General features: G+C 28.0%; 11 protein-coding genes and 2 non-coding genes across 13 annotated transcripts; 6 read left to right on the top strand and 7 right to left on the bottom strand.

The window, feature by feature from the left end:
* Positions 1 to 145: 145 nt before the first annotated feature.
* Positions 146 to 1,288, bottom strand: BX663DRAFT_573241 (casein kinase II, regulatory subunit; the record flags this gene model as incomplete). The annotated part of the gene is made up of 4 exons (XM_051532143.1): positions 1,072 to 1,288; positions 695 to 961; positions 432 to 606; positions 146 to 231 (listed from the first exon to the last, which is right to left on the bottom strand). Exons 1-4 carry the CDS (start codon positions 1,093 to 1,095, stop codon positions 146 to 148), a joined length of 552 nt encoding a protein of 183 aa, XP_051387124.1. The 5' UTR covers positions 1,096 to 1,288.
* A 2,135-nt stretch (positions 1,289 to 3,423) lies between these two features.
* BX663DRAFT_t19 lies at positions 3,424 to 3,497 on the top strand. Its single transcript has one exon. It is a non-coding gene; the product is annotated as a tRNA-Val (tRNA).
* Positions 3,498 to 4,608: 1,111 nt separating this feature from the next.
* Positions 4,609 to 6,913, top strand: BX663DRAFT_447178 (major facilitator superfamily domain-containing protein). The gene is made up of 8 exons (XM_051523692.1): positions 4,609 to 4,706; positions 4,789 to 4,830; positions 4,891 to 4,984; positions 5,046 to 5,194; positions 5,263 to 5,818; positions 5,875 to 6,279; positions 6,343 to 6,400; positions 6,466 to 6,913. The coding sequence occupies exons 1-8, from the start codon at positions 4,638 to 4,640 to the stop codon at positions 6,668 to 6,670; spliced, it is 1,578 nt and encodes a 525-aa protein (XP_051387123.1). The 5' UTR covers positions 4,609 to 4,637; the 3' UTR covers positions 6,671 to 6,913.
* Positions 6,914 to 7,764: 851 nt separating this feature from the next.
* BX663DRAFT_t18 lies at positions 7,765 to 7,838 on the bottom strand. The gene has a single exon. It is a non-coding gene; the product is annotated as a tRNA-Val (tRNA).
* An 857-nt stretch (positions 7,839 to 8,695) lies between these two features.
* On the top strand, positions 8,696 to 11,415 carry BX663DRAFT_494945 (uncharacterized protein). The gene is made up of 7 exons (XM_051525567.1): positions 8,696 to 9,151; positions 9,227 to 9,639; positions 9,701 to 9,824; positions 9,911 to 10,285; positions 10,491 to 11,106; positions 11,171 to 11,244; positions 11,313 to 11,415. The coding sequence occupies exons 1-7, from the start codon at positions 8,760 to 8,762 to the stop codon at positions 11,332 to 11,334; spliced, it is 2,016 nt and encodes a 671-aa protein (XP_051387122.1). The 5' UTR covers positions 8,696 to 8,759; the 3' UTR covers positions 11,335 to 11,415.
* Positions 11,416 to 11,972: 557 nt separating this feature from the next.
* On the top strand, positions 11,973 to 12,644 carry BX663DRAFT_494943 (uncharacterized protein). The gene has a single exon (XM_051525566.1). It carries the CDS (start codon positions 11,997 to 11,999, stop codon positions 12,603 to 12,605), a length of 609 nt encoding a protein of 202 aa, XP_051387121.1. The 5' UTR covers positions 11,973 to 11,996; the 3' UTR covers positions 12,606 to 12,644.
* A 27-nt stretch (positions 12,645 to 12,671) lies between these two features.
* BX663DRAFT_129196 (uncharacterized protein) lies at positions 12,672 to 14,015 on the bottom strand. Its single transcript, XM_051521537.1, has 5 exons — positions 13,632 to 14,015; positions 13,458 to 13,572; positions 13,156 to 13,395; positions 12,951 to 13,103; positions 12,672 to 12,879 (listed from the first exon to the last, which is right to left on the bottom strand). The coding sequence occupies exons 2-5, from the start codon at positions 13,536 to 13,538 to the stop codon at positions 12,745 to 12,747; spliced, it is 609 nt and encodes a 202-aa protein (XP_051387120.1). The 5' UTR covers positions 13,539 to 13,572; positions 13,632 to 14,015; the 3' UTR covers positions 12,672 to 12,744.
* On the bottom strand, positions 13,408 to 14,022 carry BX663DRAFT_129192 (uncharacterized protein). The gene is made up of 3 exons (XM_051521536.1): positions 13,935 to 14,022; positions 13,786 to 13,861; positions 13,408 to 13,722 (listed from the first exon to the last, which is right to left on the bottom strand). Exons 1-3 carry the CDS (start codon positions 13,964 to 13,966, stop codon positions 13,582 to 13,584), a joined length of 249 nt encoding a protein of 82 aa, XP_051387119.1. The 5' UTR covers positions 13,967 to 14,022; the 3' UTR covers positions 13,408 to 13,581.
* A 1,206-nt stretch (positions 14,023 to 15,228) lies between these two features.
* On the top strand, positions 15,229 to 17,018 carry BX663DRAFT_427111 (major facilitator superfamily domain-containing protein; the record flags this gene model as incomplete). Its single annotated transcript, XM_051522598.1, has 5 exons — positions 15,229 to 15,368; positions 15,429 to 15,479; positions 15,548 to 15,672; positions 15,768 to 16,014; positions 16,088 to 17,018. 5 exons carry the CDS (start codon positions 15,229 to 15,231, stop codon positions 17,016 to 17,018), a joined length of 1,494 nt encoding a protein of 497 aa, XP_051387118.1.
* A 1,180-nt stretch (positions 17,019 to 18,198) lies between these two features.
* BX663DRAFT_426930 (actin-related protein 2/3 complex subunit 5) lies at positions 18,199 to 18,929 on the top strand (the record flags this gene model as incomplete). Its single annotated transcript, XM_051522584.1, has 4 exons — positions 18,199 to 18,350; positions 18,457 to 18,529; positions 18,590 to 18,685; positions 18,864 to 18,929. 4 exons carry the CDS (start codon positions 18,199 to 18,201, stop codon positions 18,927 to 18,929), a joined length of 387 nt encoding a protein of 128 aa, XP_051387117.1.
* Positions 18,930 to 19,175: 246 nt separating this feature from the next.
* On the bottom strand, positions 19,176 to 20,375 carry BX663DRAFT_426306 (kinase-like domain-containing protein; the record flags this gene model as incomplete). The annotated part of the gene is made up of 4 exons (XM_051522533.1): positions 19,176 to 19,374; positions 19,449 to 19,540; positions 19,598 to 20,012; positions 20,089 to 20,375. 4 exons carry the CDS (start codon positions 20,373 to 20,375, stop codon positions 19,176 to 19,178), a joined length of 993 nt encoding a protein of 330 aa, XP_051387116.1.
* A 674-nt stretch (positions 20,376 to 21,049) lies between these two features.
* BX663DRAFT_403991 (protein-tyrosine phosphatase-like protein) lies at positions 21,050 to 21,497 on the bottom strand (the record flags this gene model as incomplete). Its single annotated transcript, XM_051522240.1, has 2 exons — positions 21,050 to 21,307; positions 21,357 to 21,497. Coding segments are annotated over 2 exons (399 nt in total), but the record flags the coding sequence as incomplete, so codon positions are not given.
* A 407-nt stretch (positions 21,498 to 21,904) lies between these two features.
* BX663DRAFT_482794 (chitin synthase III catalytic subunit) lies at positions 21,905 to 23,209 on the bottom strand (the record flags this gene model as incomplete). The annotated part of the gene is made up of 5 exons (XM_051524458.1): positions 21,905 to 22,441; positions 22,511 to 22,621; positions 22,711 to 22,814; positions 22,891 to 22,971; positions 23,050 to 23,209. 5 exons carry the CDS (start codon positions 23,207 to 23,209, stop codon positions 21,905 to 21,907), a joined length of 993 nt encoding a protein of 330 aa, XP_051387114.1.
* Positions 23,210 to 24,950: the final 1,741 nt, after the last annotated feature.

The following is a 24,950-nucleotide window of genomic DNA, read 5'->3' as shown; positions in this document are numbered from 1 at the left end:
TTAATTTTGCTGTCAGTAAATAAATAAAATACCCCCCCTTCTTTTTTTTTTCCTTCTTAATAATCACATCTTTTTATTTAATTCACATAAATATAAATTTATATGTATAATAAGTATTAAACTACTTAGCATTTACAACGTAGTGTTAATCCTCCTCTTCTTTTTCTTTTTGGTCTACTATGAATGGCTTATTATTATCTTTATAAATTCTTAGCCATTGCATACGAGGTCCTGATTCAGATAATTCATTAATTCGAAATCCAAATAATTTCGCGGTATATATCTCTGGCTTAATAGGCTTGATGCAGTCTGGAAATGTTTGGATAAATAAATGAGGAAATGTAGTCCCAAAATGAGAACCTGAAAGGAAAAGGAAAAGGGAAATTAAAATTGTATACATGTACATAATAAAAACAAAATCAAATATTTACCATCAATATTTTGATATCTAGGATTTGATGGTATATAGATATCTTTACAATTAGGACAATAAAGTCGTACTGTACTTAGTTTAGGCGTATCATGTTGGCCGCAAGGTAGCACATAGCTATCATTACAATATACCCTAGGACATTTTCCAAAATCTCCCATCCTGTATTTTTGATACTATGTGCAAAAGAAAAAAAACCCATTAACTTTTATCCGAAAGAAAAAGAAATAAAAAAAAGAGGGGAGGAAGGAGAAGGTAAAATACCATTTGAATCATGCCTTGTTTTGTAATAATATATCGCTGATGGATAAGTCCATATAAAAGCTCAGCTGAAGGTTCTAGTAGACTTAAATCAGGAACACGATTATACATAACATCGACAGGTTCAAGATCCAAGATTATCTCAAGAGTTTCTTTATATAAAGGAATATGTGCATTCAGTCCAATTAAATTAAAAGGATCTTCTATAAAACTTTCGTCTACATCTGCATAATATCGATTTTGTTTTCTAGAGCAAAACCAAGCTATCCACTAAATATATACATACATATTTATATGTATATATTTATATTATTTTAGTATGCTTTTTACATTTGATTATTGAAAATATGTATGTAATTTTGAAAGGAAAAATAACATACTGCTGAGCGGCGTTTTACGTTCATGGGCGTCGTTTGACCATCCTCTGAATGAAGTTGATTTAGAAAAAGGAATTAGCATGTGAGTCCAATATTAAAATTAAGAATTTAATAGCTGGAACCAAATAAATACTTACGAGGATCACTAGATTGATCCATCCTGTGATATTTAACTTTAGACTATCTATTTGGAAAGAGAATTTTGAATAATGTATAATTTAATAAATGAATAAAAAAGAATGTGTATACTTATTTATTACAAGCAAAATAACTGTAGTTTTCATATTTAAACGACCGAAATAGCCTGATTTATTAAATAAAAAAAAACAAGCAAAATAAATTTGAATCTTTGATATGGTTCTTCATTGCATTGATCACATCACCGAAAAAAAAAAAAAAAAAAAAAAAAAAAAAAAAAAAACCATTATTACAAGACTGTTCTTATTGCTTTTTACTTACTTATTTTTGATGATAGATAATTATTTCTATTATAAAAACTTATGTCGAGTAGTTAATAAACTTAAGAGTAGTACTTTCAGATTTTTAACAAATTTTTTTAATGACAAACCTAGTAGCTTTCTTTTTTTTTTTTTTTCGTTAATAATTTCTTCAAGTAACAAAACTTATATTACTAATTTACTCGGCAAAAAAATATTATTAAAAAAAGCAAGTTATAGAGAATCAATTATTTCACTGTATTCATTATATTCGATACACTTTCTAACTGTAAATCGATATATTGTTTTGTTTTTTATAATCTGCATTTTTTTTATAGTGTAGATGACTAATTTATAATGCCCGGTCTGGATGAGTGATATAAGGTATATTGGTATCAGTTTGCGTTATATCATTTATATCCCTGAAGTTTAATTTTTATTCAAAAAGAGTATTATCCACTTATATAAATATGACTATCTAGTCTGCAGAAGAATAAATGAACAGAATATCTACATATTTTGAAAGGTATCACAACTTCCTTTAACTTCGCATTTCTATACTAAATAAAGATTGTAATTTTACTGTTGCTATAGACATATTCTAGGTGGACTTAATAAAGTTGTTGGTTAATAAATTGTTATTACCTGTTTTAAGAATTGTTATGTGATTAACTTATTTAATAGTGTCTAGATAGTTATTTATACAATGCTCTCTGTTAGAAGAAAGAAAGAAATGATAGATAAAGAAAATTCTATAAGAATCTATTATATTGTGTTTATCTTTTGAAGTAAGATCTGACAATTCAGCTCTTTTTTAAAAATAATCAGCCCCTTTTTATAGTTTTTAACAAGCATATTTTATCTATGTCTTGATCCGCCCCTTTTTTATATCTTTGGGATTCTATAGATAGTTTTTTTAGTTTCCCCTTCACTTAAGTAACTTTTATATACCTTTGAAACTCTAGTATAGCAATTAACAGCCAAAGAGCCAACTGCATTATATACTTGTAATAATAAAGATAATATCATTTTCCTTTGATTCTATTATTAGGGCTGTTTGATCCAAAGGATATGACAGTAACCAATTTAAATTTGGCATCTAAGGTACAACTTTGATTCAGCCGAATTAAACACTAGTATGCAATATTATTTGACACAGCTTGTTTCTTCAGATATCATGCTTTAACACAATTAATAATTTTCTTTTTGTTAGAATTTACCATAACATTCTAAGATTAGTCTGATAAAATAACAAGTAATAGTTGTTATTAATCTGATGTTGATGATAATATTATTGATTAAATGTTATAAATAGCTATTCTATTTAGATATGCTTAACTGCTCACTATTATTTGCTTATATTAAGTTTTGAACATTATATTATTTAATTTTATGAATTGCGATATAGATAACAAATAATAATAAACAATATCATTAACACAAAAGGCATATATTAAAACTGTATTTATATTGAATAAGCTTCATATCAATTTTATTTTATTACATATTGTATCATAAAGTAGCTTTAGAAAATATCAAATATAAGATTTAAACCATATATCTCAATGACAAACTCACTTTTCTAATATAACTGTATGCTAAATAAAGATTATATCAAGCTTACATATAAAATAAAATAAGATGTTTATTCAATCAAATATACAAAATTATCATCTCTATTCAATACTTTCACCTTTTCATAGCGTTATTAAATTAAATACAACATAATATCCTTTCTAACAATCTCTATGATTATATATCGCTTGTCAAAGATCCCAATAGACAAAATATAAGTAAAAATGATACACATAACAGTGCGCGCCGGACAGCCCGGAATTTTTCTCTAGTCACGTGATCAAAAATCGAAAATTTTTCCAAACTGTATATAGTATATACAAAAATAAAATTTGCAAGTTATGGTTTCTTGGTGTAGTTGGTTATCACGTCTGCTTTACACGCAGACGGTCGCCAGTTCGAACCTGGCAGGAATCATATTTTTTGAATTTTTTCATTTTTCTGGTTGGATGTCTTGTATGAGTAAAAAAAAAAATTTTTTTTTTTTTAAGAAAAAAAAAACTTGTGAGCACATAATACGTTTGTATTGTTTCACCTGGGTCAGATCAAAAAAGTGGGAAGACTGCTAAAAAACCTTTTGTTGGTCAAAAGGGTAAAAATGACCAAGAAGAAAAGACGGAAAGGGAAATATATCGTTAAATACTAGACTAAGAATTACACAACCAAGCTATCAGCTTGGTGTCAAGAGAGAGGGTTTCAGAAGAAAGTTTACCATGATAGAAGTAATCTAACTCAAACAAAAGTTTACAAATGGAAGCCATCGGAGTGTCACTTAATTCAAGTCTTATATATTCATATATTTATAATTTACCTATTGAACGTAGTTACATAATTGAATATCTATATTAATCTAATCATTAATTTCACAAATAAATATGACTCCATTAATAATATTGCTATCCGATCGTCAGACCTGCAACAAATGTTAAATGTTCGACGATCAGATAAAGAGCTTATTGTAATAATGGTATTTAATTTGGAAGCTAATTAGATATATTGCAAGCATTTTAATTTTCTGAATTTGCTCAACAGTAAATCATGAAGTATTAAAGAATAGTTCAAAATCTGATAGAATTTTAAGCTACAAATTACTATTTTTTTTTCAGTTGAATAGTTTAAGTAGTATAACAACGTTTAAGACGTTTTTACTTTATGCATATTCAAATAAAATTATTGTATATTTTCCTTGCATAAATGTAACTCATTCTGGCATTCATGTATTGTTAACCAGTTACTGCATAATAATTACTAAAAAACCACTATTACTGATACAAACAATAAAAAAAAACTTTTGTTTCATAAATTAGGAGTATTCTATTCGTTAAAAAAATTAAGATTATTTAATTAGTTCCTTTTGAAAAGAGCACTGTTCCTTTTTTATTGATTCTGGATTAAAGTTATCCCGAAGGAATCATATCTATCTAATTCCGTTTTATAAAACAAAAAAAAAAAAAAAAAAAAAAAAAAAAGATAGAATTAAACAAAAGATGAGTTTTTTTTTAACTTTTTATTTTGCACATATACCAAACAATAAATAAATAAAAAAAAAAAAGAAAAATGTTGCAAAAAACAACAAAGCCATTACCGTATAGACAATTATTTGCCATTTGCGTATGTCGTTTTGCTGTAGGTATTATGCATTCCTTTTTGACATTTTATAGATTTATTGTTAGATGAGCATGATCGCTGACATGTATGATTCTATTAGGAACCAATTTGTTTTACTGTTATTTTTCCTTTTGTCGTTCAGGTAGTACAAGTAATTTAAATTAATCATTAAGTTTGCTTATGTTTATATAATTATCTTTAGATGATAAGAGATTTTCATATTGCTGATGAAAAAGGTGTAGGCTATTATGTTGGCCTTATAACATCATGTTTTGCTCTTGCTCAACTTTTGACTGGTAGAAATAACAGGCAAAAAATAATATAATAATAAAGTAACATAGATTTATTTTTTAATAGGCATACATTGGGGAATATTATCTGATCGAATTGGTAGAAGACCGGTTATTTTGCAGGGCTTAGTTGGTACAATATCTAGTATTTTATTGTTTGGTCTATCAAAATCATTTATATGGGCACTTTTATCTCGAAGTTTATGTGGTCTTCTTGTGAGCTAATTACTATAGTACATCATTTTTTTTTTTAGATAGTTTTAACGTATTATTAATTTTATTAGAATGGTAATATCGGCGTTTTGAAAAGCATGGTATCAGAGCTAACTATGGATTATTTACCTCATCAAAGAGCACAAGCTTTCTCATTATTACCATTAATGTATGGTCTTGGATCAATTATCGGTCCCATGCTCGGTGGCTTTTTATCACATCCAGTTTCCAATTATCCTAACGTATTTAGTAATCTTGGGATTATTTCAGATTTTTTAACTAATTATCCTTACTTTTTACCATGCTTTATTTCAGCATCTATTTGTACCTTGGGTCTCATATTTGGTATATTTTTCTTGGAAGAAACACACGTAGTTCATAATGAAAATGCAATGAAAGGTGATGAAGAGGAGGAATTGTTAACAAATGATTCATTTAATAATGAGCAACATTACTCTACATTTAAAACAAACTCAAATACTGGTACTGTCAAAATTCAGCATTCCCCTACACCTACTGTACACGATAAACCCACATCTCCTACATTGAAAGAAGCACTTACTCCATCTGTACTATCAATATGTGTTACATATGCATTCTTTGCTCTTCAAGCTATATTCATGGATGGTAGATTAATGTATTTTTTATTTCTACTATACATTTGACTTATAATAATTTTATAGAATTGTTTCCTCTTTACACTGCTAGTAGTAGAGACAGTGGCGGCTTAGGATTCACTCCAAATGAGATTGGTGTTGCTCTTAGCTATGCCGGTGTAGTTACCTTAATTGGCCAAATATTTGTTTTGCCTACTCTAACCAAAAGGTTTGGGCTCTTACGATTGCTTCAAATAGTACTAAGCATCCTCATCTTCCTCTATCTTTCCCAAGGCATAATTCGTATACTCTATTTTGTACCTGATTTTCACGGTGAAACGAATACTAAATTATGGGTGTGGGTAGGGTTATTGATATCATTAACAATTAAAACAATTGGACATACAATTTGCTTTACTGGATGTACTATTTTAGTAAACAATGCGTGCCCCAGTGTGGATAAATTAGGAGCTGTTAATGGATTCTCTCAATGTATTTTTTATAATACAAATATATACATATATATATATATATACTGATTTTTTATTTAACTAGGCTGTGCAAGCGCTATGCGCTCTATTGGACCTGCTATCTGTGGTACGATTTGGTCAGCGTAAGTAATCTGATGTAATTTGTAAAACCGTTATGTTTATATAATAATATTTATTCTTATTTTAGATCTTTATCTTTGACATTTCTTCCTTATCAACTTCGAATCAATACCACATTTATACTTTTGGCAGCAATAGGTGCATTAACTTTTAGTTTAAGTAAAAGATTAGATCCAAATGATTATGAAACTGCACATGCCCGAGAGGAGGTTGTACATATTTATGAAGAAGAAGAGGAGCATGAAGAAGCTAGTGGAAGCCTTATTAAATAATATATTTAGAATAATAATGTTATTAGAATTACAACTTTCGGTTTATTGAAAAAATAATCAATGTTCAAATGTAAAATATATTTATTAATTATATATCAATATATTTGATGGAGCAATGCACATAATTTAGTATCCTTTTATTTTTTTTATCATACATATTATTTCAAACAATCTTATTAGATACCAAATGGTGGCCGTAGTCCTAAACTAAAAATAAATTAAATCTGATAACTTAATTCTGTGTACAACATAATTGATTAATCTGTTTTATGTATTAATACGCTATTGTTCTTAAGGAGAAAGGGAACATATTATAGTAGAATAGATGTTAGTCATTTTATATTATTGATTTCATAAATGTTGTATGAGTGGCCATGAAAGGGGTTAGATCAGATTTTTTAGATAAGGTGTCAGATAGTTTTAATAATGGAAAATCAAACCAATAAAAGGCTTATGTACATACAAGTGTTAAAATATATCAATAATTTAATATTTAAATCACTTGGTTTTTCTCTCTTTTTTTTTTCTTCATTTTTTATTACTTAGCAAAAAAAAATATGAATATTATTTCTTCATCCACAATAGTAACCAGTTGGCAATCCATTTGATATCGTAATACATTACTTATACATATTAGCAGCTATAATAGGTATTTTTTTTTTTTTTTTTAATTAAATGCTTTATATTAGCAAAGCTCGACTAAGGTAGACCTATTCTCTCTATCACAATAGGAAAGGCTCGACCGATGCTAAGTAAAAGAGTGCATTCAACAGATGAGATAGAAAAGAAAAGACTATCTGACTTATACAAATAATGTTCTTTTAATGTGGATTCCTATTCAATGCTAGAATAAGCTGGCATGTCTAACAAAGTAATAATAATAGTATTTATATAAGGCTTATATAATTGTACTTATTATTACATAAGTGAGAGGAAAAGAATGTTGAATATCAATAGATAAATTTAGGTAATGCTTAATAAGTTTCTATGTAACGGATTTATCAAAGTATAACAATATACTTGAAAATATATCGTATTATTGAAACAAAAAAAAAAAAAAATTTTTAGCAATAGGTAATCATGCTAAAAAAATATGATTCCTGCCAGGTTCGAACTGGCGACCGTCTGCGTGTAAAGCAGACGTGATAACCAACTACACCAAGAAACCATAACTTGCGAATTTTATTTTTGTATATACTATATACAGTTTGTAAAAATTTTTCGATTTTCGATCACGTGATAATTGTAAAATCCCGGGCTGTCCGGCGCGCACTTTTGTACAAGATTCTTATTGTAACATTTGTTTAAAGATTGGAAAATATGAATATCATAACTTTAAATTATGAGACGTGTGTTGCCGACAATCACTATAACATTTAATTTACATGTTTCAGTTTTATGAAAGTTGATCATTTGAATGAATTTAATATATATAATTAATCTGAATACATGATAAAAAACAAAAAAATTAAATGATGCTATGTATATATTTTTTTTTTTAAAAAAAATGAAGATTATTATCTTCAGTTCTCTACAATAGTTTTTAATATCATCATGAAAAAATGCACGGACGCAATATCCTGAAAAGGAAATTAAGGAACATACTCACATCTTATGGTGAATATCATATGGAGTCAGTTTTCCCAATTCATTATAATACATGGAAAAGATTAATGTTCATTGGGAAGTAAAGAAAAAAAATAGCGTTATGTGTGTAAAATATATATATAAATATTTATTTATTTTGTCACTCTTATTTTAGTCACTGATATATAATCTACAAGAATATACATATGCATATACATATATTTATTAAACAATATATATGTAGCCAACAAGTTATATAGTTTTAACTTTAAAATATTTGTCTAATAATGTTTCATGTCAAAAAAGGGACATTGTTTCTTTTCTTTTTTTTTTTTACACAATATTCCTTACTCACAATGTGACAATTTTACTGTTACAGATCACTATTGTTATAAAGAATTTTATTGTGCAACATAAAATGATAATAATAAAAACCACCAAATAACAGTTCTTATTTTATTTTTTTGTTTATTTCTTTTAGTCTTTTTATAATATTTTTTAAATGAAGTCTTTTACTATCGAAGTTGGTCCTGAACAGCCTAATGGTGGACGTATTAGAAGATCCATTTTTGCGCCTGAGGGGTTAACCCGAGTTCCAAATAATAATGTTCATACACTTTATGATGTTCTATATCATAGTGCTAAAAAATATCCTGAACGTAAAGGGTTCGGATTTCGTAGAGTTGAAAAAATAGTAGAGGAGGAGAAAGAGGTATCAAAGTTTGTTGATGGAGAAGAAATTAAAGAGAATAAGACATGGAATTATTTTCAACTATCAGGATACCATTATTTAACTTATAAGGAAGCTTCACGCTTAACTCATGATATTGGTGCTGGACTTCTTCAAATTGGGCTTAAAGAAAAGTCCAAAATAGAAATATTCTCTTCGACAAAGTAAGCTTATTATTTAGTATTAATTTTTATATATTTACCTATTTTTTTTTTATGATCATGGTTATGATTATTTAGCATGTATTGGCTTCTTACTGCTCATAGTGCTTTTACTCAAAACATGACAATTGTTACTGCATATGATACTTTAGGCGAGGAAGGTTTACTTCATTCAATGAATGAGACCGAAGTAGAAGCTATCTATACCACATCTGATCTATTACCTACTGTTCAAAAAGTTGCTAACAAATGTCCCTCACTCAAGTGCATTATTTATAGCGGGGAAATTAAAGCTGATGCGTTTTATAAAATTAAAGCAGCTGTAACTCAAAGAATATTTTCTTTAGATGAGATTGCTAAGTTAGGTAGAGAAAATCCAAGAGAAGCTAGACAGCCTGAACCAGAAGATCTTTGCTGTATTATGTATACTTCCGGAAGCACAGGAAATCCTAAAGGTGTTATGTTGTCACATAAAAACATAGTGGCTGCTAGTAAAGTGTAACAATCTGTTTTAGTATTATATCTTATTTATTTTTAAATTATGTATCTTAGTTGCTGCTTGTCATACCATTCTTGGACATCTTGTAACAGATCATGATAGTATGATAGCCTACCTTCCACTGGCGCATGTATTAGAATTTGTTGTCGAAAATGTTTGTGTATACTGGGGAATAACGTAAGGACATCCCTTTTATATATATACATATATACTATCTTTTTATTCTGAAACATTATCTTTTTTATTTTCATTTTTTTTTTTAGTCTTGGATATGCATCTGTGCGTACATTAACAGATACATCAGTTCGTAACTGTAAAGGTGATATTAAGGAGTTTAGACCAACATTAATGACTGGTGTACCTGCTGTATGGGAATCTATTCGTAAAGGAATTCTTGCAAAAATCTCAACAACTTCTTCAAAAGCACAAAAAATGTTTCACAAAGCATACACCACTAAAGCTTGGTTACTAGAACGCCATCTTCCTACAGGATTTATAGATAAAGTTGTATTTAATAAGATCAAAGACCAAGTAGGAGGTCGACTTCGATTTGCTTTATCTGGAGGAGCACCAGTTTCTGTAGAAACCCAAAAATTCTTATCTGTTACGCTTTGTCCAATTTTAGGTGGTTTTGGTATGTTCTTATTAAAAGAAGATAACATGATATGCTAATTTTTTATTTTATTTTAAAGGCATGACTGAAAGTGAGTAGAATATTTTATTTTAATTTATATTTGACTTATATAATTGTTGCATTTTATTCATATTGCTCTCCATAGGTTGTGGGTAAGAAACATAAATATATCATAATGTGATGCTAGTATTAATATTATATATATACAGTATGTGTTGCGTGATGACACCTGAACAATTCGCCTATGGTGAAGTTGGGGCACCTGTTCCGTGCTGTGAAATTAAGCTTGTTGATGTCCCTGACGCAAATTATTTTTCAACAAATACAAAGCCTCAAGGTGAAGTCTGGGTTCGAGGTCCTGCTATCACAAAAGGGTATTGGAAACGTGACGATATCACTAAAGAAACAATTACTGAAGATAACTGGTTACAAACAGGTGATATTGCTGAATGGAATGAAAACGGAACGCTGACTATCATTGACAGAAAAAAGAATTTAGTTAAATTGAATAATGGTGAATATATTGCACTTGAAAAACTGGAATCAATATATAAGAGTTGTATTTATGTCCTTAATATCTGTGTATACGCTGATTCTTTATTCCCTAAGCCAGTTGCTTTAGCCGTTGTGTCCGAACCTGTAATTCGTAAATTAGCTAGTGAAAAAAAAGTGACCGAGACAGATTTCAAGGCATTATGCCAGGATGAGACTATAAAGAAGACGATTCTTAAATCACTTATTAATCAAGCCAAAGAGGGCGGCCTAAAAGGGTCCGAGCTTCTTTTTGATGTACACTTATGTGATGATGAATGGACCACTGACTCGGTAACAAAATTATAATTGTGATGATATGTAGCCTGACTTTTTTTTTTTTCTTTTTTCTTTTTAGGGATTATTGACTGCAGCACAAAAGATTAAACGACCAGAGATTACTAAAAAATTCAAGGCTGAATTAGATGCTATGTAAGTTATAAATTAAAAATACTCTACACAGTGCATTTCTGTTTAATTTCTTATTTTTATTTTAATAGGAATGCTAAACAAAAGAGTTAAACTCTATTATTCTATTCTACTTAAAAGATATGAACATATATTCAAATAAAGATATATAACAGTAAAAAAAAAAAAAAAGAATACTTTAGTAATAATAAAACACACACACACACTCACTCACATTATTAATGATTTAATTATAATGTATACCAAGCTTTAAGAAATCATTGCTTATTTTAATAAAATTTCCCCATTCTTTGTACTTATTTATTTTTACACATGAAAGTCTATTGATTTCTATTAAAAATTCATCATATGATGGAAACTGGGGTATGTATAGTTTTAAATAACTTTCTCTATGCCGATCAGATCCGATGTCAGAGAAGATATTAAACTAGTAGCTATAAGAGAAAAAAGGAGAAGAAGAAGATTATGAGTTATATTATGAGATATTATCAATTTCAGTTGATCTTTTTTTCTGCTAGTCTAAAAAAAATCATTTCGAATACATTAAAATTTATGTAATAACAAACATAATCATCAGATACAACATAACATAAATCCGGATATCTTTTATTATTTAGCATCACTATCGGACTTTGTTCAAAGCGTAAAAAGAGCTTTATGTGGGACAGAGTTGATTTATTCTTACAATTTGCATATATACTTTAAAACTTAACTTCTTTCTTCCTTTCTTCCTTCTTTTCATATACATATATAAAATGTCAACTAAAGTAATGAATTATACAAATGATCTTTTATTTAACAATAATATGGAACTTATTAGAAGAAAAATATCCTCTTGTCCTAATTTTGTATCAAGAAAAACTACTAAAACATATAAAACAAATCAACAAAAGAATACCTCTTCATTTCAAATCGATAAAGATAACTTCCTTGATCTAGCTACAGCTGCATTAGAGGAAGTTCTCATAGAAGAGGAACGGACAAGTATTTGGCGAGAGTTAATGGAAGCATTTCTAAATTACACAGGTGTAGCAAGATATTCTAATGTCGTACTAGAGCAGTTTCTTCATAGTCAGGATATTATTGAAAAGTTAGCCGAAGAAAATTTTGAAAAAGAAATAACAAAAATGAAGAAATTATCATTTTATAATAATAGTAAAATGATATTTATACACTCCTCAAAGGAGGATCCATTATTCTTCTACCAGCACTATCTTAAGGAGGATGATAATATTGCATTAAATACAGATAAAAGAGCTAATTATATCCACAATACAACTTCTTCTTTTCCATCTTTTACATTCATAATATTTATCATAATTTTCATTTGTTCATTATTACATTATAACCCATCAAAGCTATAGAAACACACTTCATAAAGAATACTTATTGCAAATTACACGCATAGTATATTAATTATTCAACTTTAAAATAAAACAATTACATTAAGCAATCAAGACCCTTCTACAGTTTTATGAATTTTTTAACCTTAGCTTGTTATATTTAAAGTGATGAACTACAAAGCATGTTTAATTCCATGATCAATTTTGCTGTTAATTCCTTCGAATTACTAGAAAACTCAACTTCAACTGTATTATAATCATCAGCAATATTTATAATTCTACATATTATTTGTATCTGTAAACAAAAAGTTTTAGTTGATACTATTACTACCTTTTTTTTTTAAGAAAAAAATCGTTTCTACTTACATTTGAAGCGATTAACTGTATACACATATCAACTTCTATACCCTTTATAGGATGTATCTCCATTATTTCACGTAAAAATGCAACCGGATAGCAGAGCTGATCTATAATTTCTAGATCTAGTTTCACATTATTATTTACGATTTCTTTTTTGAACTATAAAATATCGTAAGTTGTAAGTATTTTTTTTATAAATTTATAGACATACCTGATCAATTAAGTATAATCCAAAAGAATGTTTTAATTCAATTTGTCTTTTATCAACTGGATTTTGAAAATGTAAAGTAAAAATGCCATTGCATTGAACTACATGCTTTAATTTTATTTCAATTTCTTGTACATATTGTGTTTGTGGAGTCAAATCACACAATGATTCAAAAATATTTGGGAGTTGTTGATTTGAATTATTTTCACTTTTTTGATATGAATCAAAATAAGTTAAATTAACCTAAAGTAAAATTGTGAATTTTTTTTTTTCTTTTTTGGTCTATACACATGAATAATAGTTACTTCTTCTTTTGTCTCAAATTTTAATAATCCAACCATAGATGTTACAGGAAGCTTTGTTCTGTTATTTATCGTTAAAGTCATATGAATATTACCATTTCCTGCTGGTTTCAATGAACTACCTTTATTATATTTCAGTATTTAATAACTCTCTTTTTCTTCTAAAAAAAAGTTTACCAATTTTAATATTCGCTTTATAAATCTCTTCAATCATGTGAATCATGCTTTGACTCATTTGTAAATTCTGTTTTAAGCTTTTTTCTAAAGACTTTGATACTTATAAATTAGAAGGTGTATGTTCTTCCTTTTTTAAATGTGTTCAAATATGTACGTCATATACAGAGCCAAATGAGCTTTGAACACCCAAAACTGTTGAGCCTATTACTTCCATAAGATCATCCTTATTCCTAAAGAAAAAAAAAATAATTAAAATTTGACACTTTTTTTTTTTTTTTTTTTTTTGTTAAACTACTGGATTACTTGTGCTGTTCATTATTATTGTTAGAACTCATTGCATATATGTACGTGTATAATTAACTTGTCTGTTTTATTAAAAAATCAAATAAATATATGCTATAGAAAAAATGGACAATCTGTGACCTCTTTTTTTTTCACTAATTATACAAAACAATAGCTTACATAATAATAAATAACAGAATTTATATAATTGATAGTGATATAGACATATACAGTCTATCAGAATATGATTCTTGCTATTTTAATCTATTAGTAACTTATCGCTACTAAACTTTAGAATTACTCAGTTATAAATAATACATAACGTTATCACTTTTGTTTTCAATTTTTGTTTATATCAAATATAACCTATGTATCCTAACTTGGCTTTAAAAAAATTAAAAGAGTATCTCAAATTTTTTTTTCTGCTAGTCTATAAAATATAGTAAATTTATCTAAAATAAGAAATTCTTCAATATAAAGATTATTCATAATGACTAAAACTTTACAAAATGCATCATTGAAAGCGATGTATCTCTTCTATTGAAAGTCTTGACTTATGTCTTTTTAAAATATTTATTCCACTTTTCTTTTTTGACAGCTTAAATGAAAGATAATCTACTTGCTATTCCAAATATTTACCTGTCTGTCGCAATATAATAATGGTTGATCCTATTCTTTGGTTATCTATGACACGATCTGGCCGAAGGTAATGTCTTCTTTGGAGCCTTGCTTGGTTATCTCACAGTCATCCTCATATTGCCCTTTCCACTTCGATTCATTGTTTAATAGAACTCATTTGATATAGTATTTATATATACATTAAAGATTGCAAATGCCACAAACAACTGAAGATCCCCTTTCCAATCAAGGCTCACTCATAATAGACTGATTAATCAATTCATCCTTCAAAAAGCAGCCTTCCTTTCTTTCTAGAAGTCAATCTTTTACTTTTGCCTTTACTTTTCTACCTTTAGTTCTAAAGGTATTTTTAATCACTTTTAATTTTTTAAACTGACTAGGGTAATTTAGCAATTCCACAAGCTATGTGCCCACTGGTCAATTACTCTTTTATATACATGTATATAAAACTATCCTTTGATCATATTAAAGAGGATTAGATTCGTGTACATTGATTTTAAACACAAAGGTCAGCTAAAAACAATAAAGAAAAAAGAAAAAAAAATGTAACAAACTGAAATATTTAAACAACGAGCTTACTAATAATGTTTTTACCTTTTTTTTTTTTTTCTTTTGATTTTCTTTTCTTTTTCCTTTTCTTTCCTTCTCTTTTCATTTCTTTTCTCTTTTTTCAGAAATGATAAACACAAGTTCGTCATCATCAAATGAAGAAGATGCACCACTACTTGCAGGCCAAAAGAAAAATCATGATTTTATTAAGAAAGTGTCTCCCTGGTACATTATTTTACCTCTGTTTGTCTTGACATTTTGTTTTAGGTAATAATATAATGCATTATTACTATGTTAATAAAAGATAATCATCTCTTTGCTTTTAAGTGCATTGTATGCTCCGATAATCCAATTCTATAGTGTTGTATTCTGTTATAGGTATATATTATGCGTTAGTTATATATTATAATAGTAATATAATAATAATAATAATAATGAAACAAAAGATATTACCAACAACAACTAGGTAATATTGATATTGATATACCCTTTGAGAAATGTACAATCCCCGAAGTTCAGGCTGTTGTATCCAAGGCTCAAGCTATTATTGTATTATTAGGTTATGGCTCAAGTAAATAATAGTGATATAATGCTATTTTTTTTTTTTTTTTTTAATAACTTTTTTTTTTTTTTGTTAAATTGTCTCCGCTAAATTTTAAACAACAGCTATGCTATTTGCTGATTATTATGGCACCTTATCAGATCGAAAAGGAAGACGCCTAGTTTTTATTATATCTGGGTTTGGAAATGCTATTTTAATACTTAGCTACATTGTGACTATTAAGTACACTAATATCTTTGGTGTTTCGTTACTTTTCATTGCACCTGTTATGCGAGGTATCTTAGCTGGCGATGCTGTCTTGTTTGCAACAGCTCATGCTTATATTTCAGATTGCACAACTCCACTAGAGAGGTATATTATTTTATACAATTAAGAAAGCAATAATTTTATGCATATACATATACATATTTATTTATTTATACAGGACAACTCTATTCGGCAATATGATGGGTGTTGTGTTTTTAGGTGCTACTTTAGGCCCCTCTGCTGCTTCATTTATAATGAAAGAAACAAACTCTATTACAACTATTCTTTTATTGGTATTGATTGCCAATATAGCTTTTATATTATATACCTGGTTGTTTTTACCCGAGTCAAATCGTAACTGTGGTAATGAAACATCTGTCACTCATAAAGAACAACAAACACTATTACAACGACTCAATATTTTTTCAGTACTGAGTATATTTTATAAAACATCTTCAAAAAACACAAAGGGGTTTACGTTGCCTATCATTGCATGTATAGATTTTTTGTATAATATTGTTGCATTACCACCAGCTATTCTTTATGCTATGCTTAGTTTTGGATGGACTGCATATGAAGGCGGCATCTATGTGAGTTTAACGTCATTTACAAGATTAATAAGCATGCTGTTAGTATTACCTTTACTTTCTAAATTTTTCAAAGCGGAAAAGACGACGGAAGGGCAAGAAGATGAAAGAACAAAATTAAGACCAAAGAATTCAAATTCCTCTTCTTTTATACTTTATGTTGAAGAAGCTTCATCTTTTCATACTGAAGGGGAACAACAAGAAAATGATGATAATGAAACAAAATATGAAGAATTGAGTGATGAAGTTTCTGATAATTCCATTCGATTTGATTCGTGGCTAATTTGCACTGGCTTAATCATTGATACTATTTGCTTAGTCCTTTACGCTCTTGCCCAAAATACTTCAACATTTATGATGGCTGGTGCCCTTCAAAGTTTTGCTTTGCTTACTTCACCTTCACTTCGATCAATCATGACCAGGCTAGTTCCTCGTTCTGAAGTGGGTAGATTATTTGGTGCTCTAGCTATTTTAGAAAGTCTCTCAGGTAAATTTTATATGTGTATTTATATATGTATATAATTAACTAACATATACCTATATATATATATTATATATATATTAATGTTATATAGTGGTTATTGCACAGTTAACAGTTAACTTTATTTATAGTGCATCTGTCAATACGATGCCTAATCTATGTTTTTATATTTGCGCTGGTATCTCTGGGATCGCGTTAATTTTATCCTTTTTTGTATATCCTTCCTCTATGAATAACAATAGTGATGAATAAAACATAAATCTCTTTTTATTATCTATTTAACAGTAAAGAAAATAAATTTAAGTTTATGAAGGATTATTAGAAATAAACAATTGATTAGTAGAATAATTAATCTTACCTACATTATACAATCCTTTTTCTTTTTCTTCTTTAGTAGTTTTAACATTTTCTTCATTATTTGCTCAAGGAAAAAAAGCATCCAAAGGTAAAGACATTGAAATATTTTTGAATTCAGAAAGCCAGAATCCCCTATTCCAGTATTGGACATTTCATTATTATTTACTTGATAATTAGTTAAGAAATAAAAATTTGCTTATCACTTTGAACGTTTTTATAGCACTATTTTTTTTTTTTTTTATTTGAAAATAAAAGAGCAAAACAAATATTTATTGTTTAAATTTTAATAATTTAGTTATTGAAGAGCACACTAAATACGTGGTTGCATTTCTAGTATAAAATTATATTTCTGACAAGATAACTTTATTTTTATAAAACGTGTCTTCAAAGGATGACACATGTCAACTCAAAAATCTCAGGGAGGTGACTTAAATAACGATATTGCTCAAAAAAAAAAAAAAAAAGAAATACGACTTACAGACTCATATTTATTTTTGTAAGTGTATATAAAAGTGGCAGCACTGAATATATCTACAAGAAACAATGTATTTTCTATTAGTACATATACATATATATATTTTTTAAATAAAACTACTAGCCTATACAGGAGCAAAAGTATCCTTTTTCAACATTATCTAATATTTTTGAGATATAGTACGAAATTAATGGTCCAAGATCAATAAGATTTTGGGACGCGTACATCGCTAAAATTGATGCCTGCTGAAACTGTGTGTATTTGTGATAATTATAATTAAAACCCAGCACATAAAGTAAATTAAAACTCATGACGTTGAAATACCCACTTCACTTCATTTCTTCTTCTTTTTTTTTATATATCTATATTTATATCTATATATAACCTAAATGTCGTGGCGTAGAATTGATATTGACCAATATGATGAAGATGCATATACAGAAAACGAATTCCTTTCTGAATTTGAAACAGGATTAACACCTGAGCAAGTTATGTCTGCTACTCAAACACGAAGCACTGATGTTCGTAATTTACTTACAAGGTAATTAATAAATAAACCATTATATATACATATATACAAATATATATTGCTTTATATTATTTATAAAGCTCTATCTTTTTCTTCTGATTGTCTAATTTGTATACAGAGGCGATTTAAATAATGCTTTAACACGTGCTTTGGAGGACCCACCTTATGGCCAAAATCTCGAATTAGCAAAGGTATATACATGGAAATGAAGAAACAAAATAATTCTAAAATTATTAATTCCACTTTTATAGACCGAAAGTACAAAAACAGTTACAGAAGTCTTAAACTTATTCCGTGCAAGTGACATATCTCAAATTGTCAAATCTCTTACTCATGAACAACAAGATGTTTTAATGAAGTATTTATATGCAGGCATGAGCAAACCAGAATTATATAATTCGAGTGTTTTATTAACATGGCATGAAAAGGTACTTTTTTTTTTTTTTTTTTTTTTTTTTTTTTTTTTTAAAAGAGAGTGAATGAGTTTGTGTGTGTGTACAAAATAATTAAATCCATTTAATTTAGTTAGCTGAGGTTGCTGGAAATGGTTGCATTGTTCGTGTAATGACTGATAAACGTACTGTTTTTTAAACAATAAAAAAGAAGAAAAAAAAAAAAGTATCATTTTTTTTTTCATGCAAGTTTCAGTCGAAAACCTGTTGATTCAGTTTGCCCACCGAATATTGTACCTGCCAAATCATCATTTTCTCCATGAGCTGCAGCAGGTGCAGATGGACTAAAAGCTCGTTTCCTAAGTTGTAAAAAAAAAAAAAGAAAAAGAAAAGAAACATTAGCAATTGTATGTATTAAGAGGAAAGTATGTGTATTTATATTTGCTTACTTGTGCCCTGATCCTTTAGAAGGCCAGGTAGGAAATAAAGAAGGATCTTTAGGAGCAGGGCTTTCATGAAAGTAAGGATGATTTAATGCCTCTTCTGCTGTAATTCGTTTAGAAGGATCATAAGTCAATAATCGTGAGAGAAGATCCAAGCCTGCTTGAGTCAACGTAGTAAATTTACTTCTTAATGAACTATATCTTTAAATAACCTATAATTTAATATCTTTGTTTATATTGATATATTTATATATATAAAAGAAAGGCATACTTACGGTTGATGTATAGGCGCTATATTCTTTGCATGAGGTAGCTGAGAATATCCAGGCCATACTTCTTCTGTTGGGCTACCTAATAGTTTGAAAATCTAATTGCATATTATTACATCATCCTACACATACATACATACATTTACATACTTTACCTTATCTAATTGATCAATTTCACTTCTACCCGAAAATAAAGGCTCATTATTGATTAATTCTGCAAAGATACATCCTACTGACCACATATCGATAGCGGTTGTATATTCTTTTGCACCTAATAATAACTCTGGTGCTCTATACCATAATGTAACAACCAATTGGGTCATATTACCCAAAGGACTACCATATTTTCTAGCTAAACCAAAATCGGCCACTTTAATCTCGCCTCGATTATTTAATAGTAAATTACTTGTCTTTAAATCACGATGAATAATCCAATTATCATGTAACAATGCTACTGCAGATAAAAGCTGTAACATCAATGTCTTGATTTCTGATTGCAGGAATGGTGCCCGCATATCTTGCATTAATCCTTTCAAATCATGATCAATAAAATCCATGACAATAAATACTCTATGAAAATATGTTTAATATGCTATTATCACAAATCAAGGAAAAATAAAAAAAAAAGAAAGAGCATAAAACTTACTGATCCATATGATTCCCTACAACAATCTCTCTCACATTAACAATATTTGGATGTTTAATAGTCATTAATGCGTGGATTTCTCGTAAACTTGTAACAGGAAATCCACCACTTTCAGGCTGTAGCTTTAGTTTCTTCAGAGCAACAATATCGTTTGTTTCTTTATCACGTGCTCTAAAGACGATACCATAAGATCCTTCTTCAATGTGATTAAGTCGCTCATAGCAATCAACGTGACGACATTCTCTTAAATAAGGATAAAGTTTTGGAACGGGTTTTTCTGTGCGCATAACAACACGTTCAGCAGCCTTGACTGCACTCGATGTAGCGATGGATTCGTACTTTTTATTATGATGTTTAACTCTCTTTTCATGTCTTTTTTTTTCCTCTTGTTCTTCACCATCGTCAACAGCCCATCTTGATTTCTTAATAATATCTGACATTTTTTTTTTTTGTTTTAGACTTTCCAGGAAAAAAAAAAGAAAAAGAAAAAAAAAAGAAGCACTTGTATAAGCACTTTTATAATTTTTATTATTGTTATTATTTTTTTTTTTTATTTTTTTTTTCTTATTGAGAACGATTTTAAGAAGCTAAATAATATAGTAATAGTAGTAGTAGTAGTCACGCAGCATTGACTTCACTTTTTCATGAAAAGACGTTTATTTTTTATTTTATTTTATCTTCCTTATTTTTTTAAATGTACTAATGTGAACAAACAGGACAAAATAAGCATTATTTGTTATAAACACTATAATCAAATAATAGGTAGGAAATTAAGAATAATATAAATATATACATATTAACCTATAATATATGCATATCAATAAATATATTTTTTTTTTATTATTATTTAATGATATTCTGCTTCATGACCAATATGTCCAGCATCAATTGGGTGCTGCTTTAAATATTCCAAATAGGCAGGATGACGTTTATTAAATTTACAATCCATTTCTTGAAATAATCGAAGCTGATTTATAAATCCTAGATTAGGGTTTACAAAAGGTCTAGTTCGTTTAATGAGAGCCAAAGCAGCTTTCCATCTTAGTTTTTGTGTCATCATTAAATAAGCTGTAAGAATAGTTGGACTCCTAGAAACACCAGCTAGGCAATGAACAAGTATATTATTATGTCCATTCTTTAGAGCATTTTCAATGAATTCAGTCGTTTCAGGAAAATATTGAATAATGTTGGCTTCTGGATTATCTGCAACAGGGATGATCTATATCATTACGTTAGATAAGATAGATGTAATATAAATGTCATTTTACCTTATGTATAAATTCGTTAGATTTATAACAAGGTTTAAAATGACCGAGAGTAAGAATATGGGTGATATTATTTTTTTTTAAAAAATGAATAGATTCTAATGCTTTATATCCTCCTAACCAGATATGAGGGATAACTTCTTGCCCGACGCTTGTGATCAAAATTCCTCCGGGTTTACCATCAGCACCATTTTCTAAAGTTTGATATAAACTTGCAGATGGATTATAATTGTCTATTTCCTCTGCTTTAAACATTTCTATTGTACATAAAAAATAAAGAGTCTAAAGGATATTAGTTTTTATATATAATTTTTTTTTAAATATGTAATGTTTATAAATATGTATAAAATAAAAAAAAAGAAAAGAAAAGAAAAAATAAAAAAATAGAAAAGAATGGCTGCAGCAATTTTTATGTCTTAAATATTATAATATATTTGCATACTATTTAACAATGGGTGAGGGAAGGAGGAGCTTCCCCCCTCTTTTTTTTTTTTTTTTATAAATATATGTGTATACAAATACATATTTATATGAAAATTAGGCAATATATTCTAATAAGGATGTTGTTGTTCATAAGGTTGATAATGCTGAGGTGTAGCGGGAATAGGTTGTTGATAGCTAGCATAAGATTGAGCCAATTCATCTTCAGCTAATAATTCTTTCACTTCCCATACATTTTGTTTTGAACCCACAGAGAATTCAAGGTCTTCTTTAGTGATTGAATCCCAATATTTATAAATCATCATGACAGTTAAAAGATTACAAATAACACCAAAGAACATGCCATCTACATAATGTTTGGTATTATCACAGATAGCTACTGAAAATACATACATCAAAACTTGACCGATAGCATAAAAAGCAGCAGCAAATAAAATATCACCTAATGGCCAACGATCATCTAACGTATTGATGACCAAAATAATTTGTGAAACGATATAGATGAAGAACATAACATAATTCAAGACAATATAAAATATCCATAAGAATGCTTGATTTTTATAAGAAAGTGCTCCAATGCCTTTAAATGTGCCAATAGCAAGGAAACCAGTTACAATAAACCAAATAAATGAACTAATACGAATTGACTGATAAAATAAGAGTTAGACTATGTATATTGCATATAAATAGTAAAAAGACTATATGCATAGATTTACCCAAAGCGATAAAGGTGTACCATCTTCAGCAAATTGAAAACCAACAAATCCATTTAATAATAGACACCAATATGTTGAACAAGTTAAACCGATGTAAATCGCTGTAAACCACTATAAAATACATACATATTTATATGATTTTTTTTTAAATACGTATATGTATATGCAGATGTATAAATATATAGTTTAAAATAGCTTACAGGATATGCAGATGATGAGATAGGAATAATACCAGTAACTAACAACATATCAAGTAAAGCAGTAAGCATATACATATAAAAAAACATGACAATTTCTTGGCGACCTATCAAAAAAAAAAAAAAAAAAATTAATTAATAAATTTAAATCAAAATAATTCTTTTTTTTTTTTGTCTCTTTACCAACTGCAGTATATTTAGAGCGAATGTGATAAATCATAATCATTGTCATAATAATAGCAACAACATCCATAATTAAAGTAGCTATAAAGCAAGCAAACATGTTAAATAAATGATAACTTGTGCTGATTTATACATATATTTTTTTGACAAGTAACATACATGGTTGAAATATAATATTTCCAGCTAATTCAACGTTACGAGAATAACAAACAGGTTCAATTCCATCTTGTTCACCGATTAAAGGACATAGACTGATAGCAACTGTTCTACATATACCATAAAAATTGAGGGCATCAAAACTATATATAATTGCTCCCATACCAGTTGTGTTATTATCTTATTCCTTTATGTATGTGTATATGTGTATATGTATAAAAAAAAAAAGAAAAAAAAAAGGAAATAAAGAAAGGAAAGAAAAGAAAAGGGAAAAAATTGAGATTAACAAAAAAAAAAGAAACTGAGTATGAATAAATGATAGACAAAAATAGTCTTTTATAGACTTGTTTATTTATTTCAGCCAATGGTTAGAAATATTAGGTTTCTAGCAATAAACACCTGGAATGAAAAGTTTTTAAATGTCTAAATTTAGACATAAAAGACATTTAATCTGTAATTGAATATTTTCAAGGGATGATTTCACTTTTGACCTATACAACTTTGCATTTCCCAATTTTCAGGCACTGTAAAAAAAAAACTATCAAGGAACAAACATCACCTAAATGTATATATTTTTATAAAAAAAAAAATTACACATGTCAAATAGAATCAAAAAATTAGCTGGTGTCTAATTTGCTTTTAATTTTTGGCATCTACACATTTATTTAAAGCAATTAATAAAGAAAATTTTGTTTGGAAGTTTTTTTTTTTTTTTTTTTTTTTTTTTTTTTTTTTTTTTTTCTTAAAAGGGTTATTTATTTCTATTTAAAAGCTAAGCTAAGCTGATACGATGAGCAATCCAGAGGCAAATAACTTTGTTTCATCTACACTTCAAACTTATCATTGTTTAGAAATTAAAGAGAATGATAGAAAATACTAATGTATTTCCTTCACGCTTATATCATTAGCTACACCATAAAATGTATGAATGATATAGTCCAAGTAATTCTTATTATAATTTTCTTTTTTATCTGTAGTTTTGTTTGTTTGAAATAATTAAAACCATCATGTTATGAACAGTTTTATCTTAAACTCATATTTAAATTCTTATCTAGATTATAAAAGTACTTTAGTCATGTATTAGAATATCTTTCATCATTTATTCTTAATTAATCTTGATACTTATCATGACTTTTCTTTCGCTCTCTTATAGCTTAATAAATGTAAAAATGGCCTAGTTTTTATTAATATTATTATCACTTTTACTAAGATTGGGAACTTATCATGATGAGGTTGACAATAAAGCTTCTACAGTTATACTCTTAAAACAGTAGTCATAAGTGAAGAGAAAACAAAAATATTGTTTATTGCTTATGGACAAATATAGATCTTGTTAACTGTTCAAATGTATTTTTTATCAAGCATAATAGGATTAGATTTAGGTTGACGAAATCAAGAGTTACAAACTTGACTTGGTATACTTATCTCCATCTTCTTTATCTTAATATCCAAAGTCTCATGGAATGAAGTATATATTTCGGTTAAAGTTTATTACAAATACTACATTTAACTTATTTTCAACATGTGCAATGAAACCAGCACTAATATTGATGTATCCGGTATAGTTAGTTACTGTATGATTATGATGCATATAAAGTTGCATAAATTTGTGTATATAAACATGAAACAATTATATAATAAACTATAATAAACTAAAATACGTTTCGATAAGATGCATATTGCTTTTCCTGTAATTTAAAAGAAATTGAATCTGTTTCATGTTAACTGTATACTTTAATATTATGTATCTTTATATTTGTATAATAAGAATATCATTGTCTTTATTAACTAAGAACGATGTAAAATCATCTATAACACTATGAAAAAAAAAAGGAAGTGATAATATATAGTCACCTTGCCTATCGAGATTTCAAATACTAATTTTATATTGTGCATGATGTTAT

Source organism: Cokeromyces recurvatus (assembly GCF_025118155.1).
Source record: "Cokeromyces recurvatus strain NRRL 2243 chromosome Unknown BX663scaffold_2, whole genome shotgun sequence".
Classification (NCBI taxonomy): Eukaryota; Fungi; Mucoromycota; class Mucoromycetes; order Mucorales; family Mucoraceae; genus Cokeromyces; species Cokeromyces recurvatus.
This window is presented reverse-complemented; position numbering and strand designations above follow the sequence as displayed.